Source organism: Oncorhynchus keta, chromosome 3 (genome assembly GCF_023373465.1).
Source record: "Oncorhynchus keta strain PuntledgeMale-10-30-2019 chromosome 3, Oket_V2, whole genome shotgun sequence".
NCBI lineage: Eukaryota > Metazoa > Chordata > Actinopteri > Salmoniformes > Salmonidae > Oncorhynchus > Oncorhynchus keta.
This window is the reverse complement of record NC_068423.1, coordinates 3,283,693-3,291,944: the sequence shown is the minus strand read 5'-3', so window position 1 is coordinate 3,291,944 and position 8,252 is coordinate 3,283,693. Positions and strand designations below refer to the sequence as shown.

Here is an 8,252-nt window from a genome sequence, read left to right as displayed (position 1 = left end):
TTTAAGTGTTACCCATACTTTTCATGTTTGTTTCTTCAAAAAATTATGTACAAGTTATAAAGCATTATTCATAGGTAGCACCTCCGTCACTCGGCCTCGTCATGCCATTGTTATGAAGGTTCTTAAGCTACCCTCCGCCATATTGGAGCACAAAAGTCGCGATAAACCCAGTCATTCTGAACACAGGCTACTTTACACTATAGTGACCTGAAAACAGGTGTCAGGTGGGTATGCCAGCTAAAGAACAAAATGTTTAAAGACGGCTTCAAAAAAGTTGAGTAAAATCAATCAAATCCCTATTAGAGTGCAATGGCTGTTTAACGTATTGGCTTGGCTGGCTTTAGGACCATGTGGAGTGTCGCTCGGAGAGAAGCTGCCACCCAGCGCCAACTTTCTCTTACATTTGGAAAGCAGAGAGCAGCGGCTGTGCCAGACAGTTTGCTTTGCCAGTCAGCCGTTTAGACAGTGCGCAGATTGCTTTGAATTTTATGTAGGCCTTGTAAAGCCTAGCCAACAGCTGTTGGCATATGCGGAGTGCCAAACAGGCTAGGAAAAGATACGCTTCCCCTACAGTAAATTGAATTACATTTGGAGAAAACATTTTTTGGGGGAGAATTAGTTCCTCCTCCGAGCTAGATTGACATCATATTGTACAATTTGTGTCTCCCCTTTTCGTAGGCCTAGGTTAGATGTTCAAGACAAAGTCATTTTTACTAATCTGTTTTTTCAGTGTCAGCAGAGTAGGCTTGTAACAATGTACGCTGAGAGTCGGGAAGCAAGTTCAGGTAGTGAATACATTTAATAAATAAAATAACAAAACAAGAAACACAAAGAGCGCACTGACATGAAACAGCAACAATGATGACTGGGGAAAAACCCAACGGGAGTGACATATACAGGGCAGGATAAACACAGAGGTGATGGAGTCCAGGTGAGTGTCATTATGCTCTTAATGCTGGTGACAGGTGTGCGCCCTGACGAGCAGCCTGGTGACCTAGAGGCAGAAGACGGAACAACTAATTTCTGTCGTGTAAAAAAAACATCTTTAATCAAACAGTCGTAGGAAAGATTCCTAAAGCTTGGAAAACATATTTTGTTTTACCACTCCTCAAGGGAGGAGAATGGTCGTGAATTGGATAATTATTGTCCCATCTCTAAGCTCTCCTGTTTGGCAAAAATTCTGGTGAATAGGCAACTACAATCATTTTTAACTGTTAACAATACTCTTTCTAGCAATCAATCTGGCTTCAGACCTAAACACAGTACCACTACGGCCATTATACGTGTTGTAAATGATATTGCTAATGCCCTAGATAATTGAAAGTACTGTGCCCCCTTTGTTCATAGATTTTTCTAAAGCTTTTGACACTAAGCTGTCGTCAATAGGACTGGGATCGGATGCCTGTAGTTGGTTTCATGACTAGCTAAAGGATAGAAGTCAGGCTGTTAGAGTCTACGGCATCTAGTCAGAGCCATTGGAGTTGGTTAAAGGGGTGCCACACGTTTCTATACTTGGTTCATTAATGTTTACTCTCAACAAAAACAATATCGGTGATGAGGTAAGAAAGTATAAATTAATCTATATGCCGATGACACTCATGTACAGTTGAAGTCAGGAAGTTTACTTACACTTAGGTTGGAGTCATTAAAACTCATTTTTTCAACCACTCCACTAGTTTTGGCAAGTCGGTTAGGACATCTACTGTGTGCATGACACAAGTAATTTTTCCAACAATTGTTAAGACAGATTATTTAACTTATAATTCACTGTATCACAATTCCAGTGGATCAGAAGTTTACATACACTAAGTTGACTTTGCATTTAAACAACTTGGAAAATTCCAGAAAATGATTTCATGGCTTTAGAAGCTTCTGATAAGCTAATTGACATAATTTGAGTCAATTGGAGGTGTACCTGTGGATGTATTTCAAGGCCTACCTTCAAACTCAGTGCCTCTTTGCTTGACATCATGGGATAATCAAAAGATATCAGCCAAGACCTCAGGAAAAAATTGTAGACCTCCACAAGTCTGGTTCATCCTTGGGATGAACCAGACCACGTTCATCTGTACAAACAATAGTACGCAAATATAAACACCATGGGATCACGCAGCCGTCATACCGCTCAGAAAGGTGGGTGACGTGTTCTTTCTCCTAGAGATGAACGTACTTTGGTGCGATAAGTGCAAATCAATGCCAGAACAACAGCAAAGGACCTTGTGAAGATGCTGGAGGAAACAGGCACAAAAGTATCTATATCCAAAATAAAACAAATCCTATTTAGACATAACCTGAATGGCCGCCCAGCAAGGAAGAAGTCACTGCTCCAAAACGACCATGTTTAACATCAGTTGTACAGCTGTAAAGTACACAACGAACATAAGCTGCCATACATTCTATTATTTTACTGATGTTGTCTGTTAAATATAATAATTGTATATTGTTAAATCAAACTACATGTGAAAATGATTATTTATCATAAATGCAAGAAATGTTTAGCTTTTTTTGGCAGTTTATTTTGTAGAAATATTTACATTTATTGTCATGCTTGGTATGTTTCAATAGACTAAACTAACTCATGACATGTTCTGTAAGCTCTAAGCTATTGCAAATCCATCCCCTATCTTTGTGCAAATTGGAAACCAAAGATCATGTCCAAAAACAAATCCAATCTTCCAACAAACAGATGGATATCTTGCCAGTTGGAAGATTGGATTCATTCGTTATTGGAGGGAATTATGAACATGATCATTGGTTTCCCAGTAGCACAAGAATAGGGGATGAATTTAAAGCAAGCTATCTAGTCACTGTGTCAATTAAATGTGAAGAACAATAAAACAAACATTTACTATGTAGCACAATGTCTGTGCCATACAAATACCAGAAGGTTTCACAAGAAATGTTAAAATTAAATTAAAGCTGCAAGATTCCTAATTTAAAGCTGCAATATGTAACCTTTTGGGTGACCTGACCAAATTCACATAGAAATGTGAGTTATAGATCTGTCATTATCATTGAAAGCAAGTCTAAGAAGTGCTAGATGTGTTCCATGTGTGCTATTTCTATGCGTCCCATTCTTAAGCATTGTTTTTGCATCTTTAACTTTCATTTTTGTACACAAGCTTCAAACATCTGAAATTACAATATTTTTGAATATGTTTTTTACACCTGAATTAAGATGTTAAAAGTACATTTGGGATTCAACCTCTCCTGGGATTTGAACTTACAACCAGAAATGTTCTGCTTTTTGGGCATGGCAGCGATTAGCCACAGATTTATTGGAAAGAATACATTTCTGCACTTTGTTAAAGGTTTCTCAGACTGTTATAAATTATCTATAATTATTATATATTACAGTAAACACTGGCTACTGAGTAGCAGTAAACATACAGTAAATATACAATTTACTAGGGTGTTATTGCCCTAAAATAACTTGTAAATGATGATATTTACTGTATTTTTACTGCAACCTCTAGGTTGCCAGCGACCTGAATTACCTGCTTCAGGACCAGGTCTCTGGGTATGACATTGGGGGTGGGCAAAGTAAGATTATCTGACAACACCAACATAAAAAATAGCAGGGCTCTGGGACACTTAATGTAAAGTATGAATATATGCTGTGGGGATTTGAACTTGCAACCTCTTGGTCAGAGGTGTGTTGATGTTTCTGCATTGCCACCAGGTACATATTTATTACCAAGAACATAATAAGGGTATGGTTAGGGTACAGTGTTGTTCCCTGGGGTACATAAAGGTAAAATATACACATAAGGCACCTTCAGAGGTACTCACATGGCTGTCACGCCTTGGTCATTGTATTTTGTGTTTTTGTTATATGTTTGGGTAGGCCAGGGTGTGACATGGGTTTAATTGTTGTTTTCGTATTGGGGTTTGTTTTGTTTGGGATCGCGGCTGATTAGGGGTGTTGTATAGGCTTGGCTGCCTGAGGCGATTCTCAGTCAGGTGATTCTCTTTGTCTCTGATTGGGAACCGTATTTAGGGAGCCATAGTTTCGCTTTGTATTTCGTGGGTGATTGTTCCTGTCTTTGTGTAGTGTTCACCAGATAGGCTGTAATAAGTTTCACGTTCCGTTTGTTGTTTTCGTCTTTATAAGTTATTGCATGTACCGCGATTCATTTCATTAAAGTCATGAGTAACCAACATGCTGCATTTCGGTCCGACTCTCTTCCTTCAACAGACGAACGCCGTTACAATGGCACTGTTTTGTAACTTTTATGGGTAATCTAGTGTAATGGTTAAAAATGTTTTGAATACAAGGTGCAATCATCTATGCACTTTGAATTGTAGGTGGAGGCAATGTACTGGGGCGGCAGGGTAGCCTAGTGGTTAGAGTGTTGGACTAGTAACCGTAAGGTTGCAATTTCAACCCCCCCGAGCTGACAAGGTACAAGGTCGTTCTGCCCCTGAACAGGCAGTTAACCCACTGTTCCTAGGCCGTCATTGAAAATAATAATTTGTTCTTAACTGACTTGCCTAGTTAAATGAAGGTAAAATGTAAATAAAAAAAAAAACTGGCAGGGGGCTCCCTATTAGCATATTTGTGGGCGTTGTCTACAATATGTATTTGTTAGTTAGTGGAAGTGTTGCACCAGTTTAAGTGGTCTATGGTTATGTTAATTGAGGTTGAGCACCTCTTTTGTCCACTACCAATTCTGCAGTCTTTGTAAGAGCATGCGACAATAGAGAAGAACGGCACTGTAAAGGGGTTACTGAGCATTTTACAGTATCTTATAGGCAGATAGTTTATAGTTATAGGCAGTAACTTTTTATTTACAATAACTTTCTGAGTTGATCCATATGCTTTGGTGCATTTTGACCTCTTTTGATTTGAAATAATCTTTCCATACATATTTTTCCATACATACTAAAATGTGAATAAAATTGAAATTGTATCTTTCAAATGGTACCACAAACATGGTTGCAGGTCCACCCATCAAAGAATGTTGACTTGAATGGCAATATCCATTATTCTAAATTCTGTTGTCAATCTTCCATAGGAAACCTATTGAAATCACAGAAATATAGATAATAGAATAGACATTCCCATTCAAGTTAACATTCAACAGGGGTGGACCGGTGGCCATCTTGTTGGTAATAATGGGAAGTTAAAATGTTAATTAAATTAAAATGTCAATGTTGTACCAGCTTAAATGCAGTGGTCACACACTACAAACTTCAGCTAAATTTAGCCACTGTTAGCTAACAATCAATTACATTTACATTACATTACATTTAAGTCATTTAGCAGACGCTCTTATCCAGAGCGACTTACAAATTGGATGGAAGTGATAGTGGGAATTGTGCAAATGATTTATAATGGCCAAATCACCCTTTACTGCACGCATGATTATAGAACCATGCCCCCTATCACTTCCATTTTTATCACTTTAAATGGCCTCAAATAAACAAATGTAGAACAGTGTTTGAAAAAATATATTTTAAAGTTTTATTTAACTGTATGTTGCCATATCGAAACACTGGTAATACTCTTATACTAATATCAGGAATATTTGGGTTTTCTAATAAAAATGAGGTGTTTGAATTATAATTGTATTGTTTTATTCATTCACACTATCTGAAAATATGTTTTCTTAAAACAACTATTAAATCTAGCCCTATTATATATTTATGTAATGGATATTATAATATTATACATATAGAACTAATTGTATTTTCCATGCATATGTAAATAAAGTCGTATGTTGTCTTGGCCAAATGTTATCTTTTTGGGGGGGAAGGGGAGATGTAAAGATGATTGTTTTATGAGAATCATTTGTGGAGCAAATGAATAACTAGCTCTTAGCTAGTTATGTGCGTGGTAGCTAGTTATTATCTAGTTAAAAGGCCATGGTGTATTTTTTTCATTTAGGGAAGTAAGGGGGTAAAGATAAATGATATGTTGCCACATGGTAACATTATGCGGTAAAAGTTTATTAAGTAACGAAAAACCAACTATGTAGTTGATTTGGCCGATAACATTTCTAAATTGCACGATTGCATCTATCACGAGCATCGTTTTTTTGTTAGCAGTGGCTCAAGTTAGCTGAAGTTTGTAGTAGATTTAAAGAAAACCGAACCATGATTTACTGATTTTCCTGACCCATAGACTACTTTTTCGGTGAGGAACCATCTAACATCAAGTTGTAAAATCCTGAACTTCCTCTTTAATATTTGTACACATTCAGTGAGCAAGTCCAATTGTTTGCTGTTATTCAGGCGAGGCAGCTTCTCCATCACCCCCTGGTCCATCTTCTGTTGTATTCTGCATCATCTCCTTCAACTGGCTTTTGAAAAACCCAGCCTGAGAGAAAGAGACATGTGTAGAGAGAGATTATGACGTTATTTGGCAAATTTATTGCATAGTAAGAGTATAAGAATGCGTACTACATATTAGATTACTGCATCGGCCCAGGTACCCACTGTTTCCTTGGAGTAGGGAACTGTCTATTATTGGTGCTGAAACATTCTAATTTGTACACGTGCAGAGGCGTTCACAACTGAAACGTTCATTCACCATACGCTGGTCATATAATTTGCGTTAGACTGGTGTGGCTGGCAAAGGTTAGAAGATTGTTGCAGGCTATATTCAATTCTGGCAATGCTTTATTTAAGTTTCAATTAAACAATTTGATAACCAAAACAATTTTTGCCTGCAAAGGTTTTGAGTTGTTGTAAACTAAAAAAACTGCAAGTGATCGTCTTTTTCAACTAAATAAATAACATAAACATAGTAGGTTAGTAGAACTAGCTACTAGCTGAACTTGGTTACACAACTAACAGAGGACAGGATGACGATAACCCAACATAAAAACAAAAACAAGTTGTTGGCTGGCCCGTGTCTCTGATATTTGATGAGGAGGTATGCTGGATGGGGCAGATGAGCCTATCACTATATAAGCAGGCTATTGCTCAAAGCGATTGAGTTATCAATGTGCCACATTGTGAAAATAAAAATAAATAATTTGTATGGTTTCCTTTATCCAACGGTTAAATAAACATGCATAAATTAGGAAAATCAATGGGCTTACTGTCTGGAGTTTAAAAAAAACAATTTAAAAAATGGATGCAATTTGGCAGGTTCACAGATAATCTCTTGGAACAATTCTTTGTAGGTGGGTTGATTCGTGGAGAACAATCTGTCCTGGTGTCGAGTGGGTATCGGAATTGTGGCAGGCGTGGGGCGGGTGTGGCTCCAAAAAACGGACTCATGCAGAACTCTACTATACACAGTGCCTTCAGAAAGTATTCACACCCATTGACTTTTTTTTCACATTTTGTCGTGTTATAGCCTAAAATGTATTACTTTGTCACTGGCCTACACATAATACCCCATAATGTCAAAGTGGAATCATTTTTTTTGTTTTACAATATTTAAAAAATTAAAAGCTGAAATGTTTTCAGTCAATAATTATTTAACCCCTCTGCTATGGCAGGCCTAATTAAGTTCAGGACTACACATTAGCTTCAAAAGTCACATAATAGGTTGCATGGATTTATGCGTGCAATAGCAGTGTTTAACATGATTTTTGAGGTAGTCATTTTTGAATGACTATCTCATCTCTGTACCCCACACACACACACACATCTGTACCCCACCTGTAAGGTCCCTCAGTCGAGCATAGATTCAACCACAAAGACCAGGGAGGTTTTCCAATGCCTTGCAAAGAAGGGCACCAATTGGTAAACATAAAAAATCTGAATATCCCTTTGAGCATGGTGAAGTTATTAATTACACTTTGGATGGTGTATCAATACACCCAGGAATGTAGAAAACCGCTCAGGGATTTCACCATGAGGCCAATGGTGACTTTAAAACAGTTACAGAGTTTAATGGCTGTGATAGGAAAAAACAGGATGGGTCAACAACATTGTGGTTACTACACAATACGAACCTGAAGGACAGAGGGAAAAGAAGGAAGCCTGTACATAATTCAAATATTCCAACGCATGCATCCTATTTTCAACAAGGCACTAAAGTAAAACTGCAAAATAATTTGGCAAAGCAATTAATGTTTTGTCCTGAATACAAAGTGTTCAGGGGGCAAATCCAACACAACAAATTACTGAGTGAGTACCACTCTCCATATTTTCATGCATAGTGATGGCTGCATCATGTTATGGGTATGCTTGTAATCATTAAGGACTGGGTATTTTTTCAGTATAAAAAATAAACGTAATGGAGCTAAGTACAAGCAAAATCCTATTGGAGACCTGGTTCAGGCTGCTTTCCA

At 37.6% G+C, this 8,252-nt stretch overlaps 1 protein-coding gene across 1 annotated transcript in view; it reads right to left on the bottom strand.

Moving 5' to 3' along the window:
* Window positions 1-776: 776 nt before the first annotated feature.
* The window catches only part of LOC118363764 (integrin alpha-M-like), a 49,559-nt gene continuing 42,083 nt past the window's right edge, over window positions 777-8,252 (bottom strand). Inside the window, exon 30 of the mRNA XM_035744974.2 lies at window positions 777-6,322. Coding sequence (XP_035600867.1) covers window positions 6,230-6,322 — 93 coding nt within the window. The 3' untranslated portion in view covers window positions 777-6,229. The remainder of the gene's footprint in view (window positions 6,323-8,252) is intronic.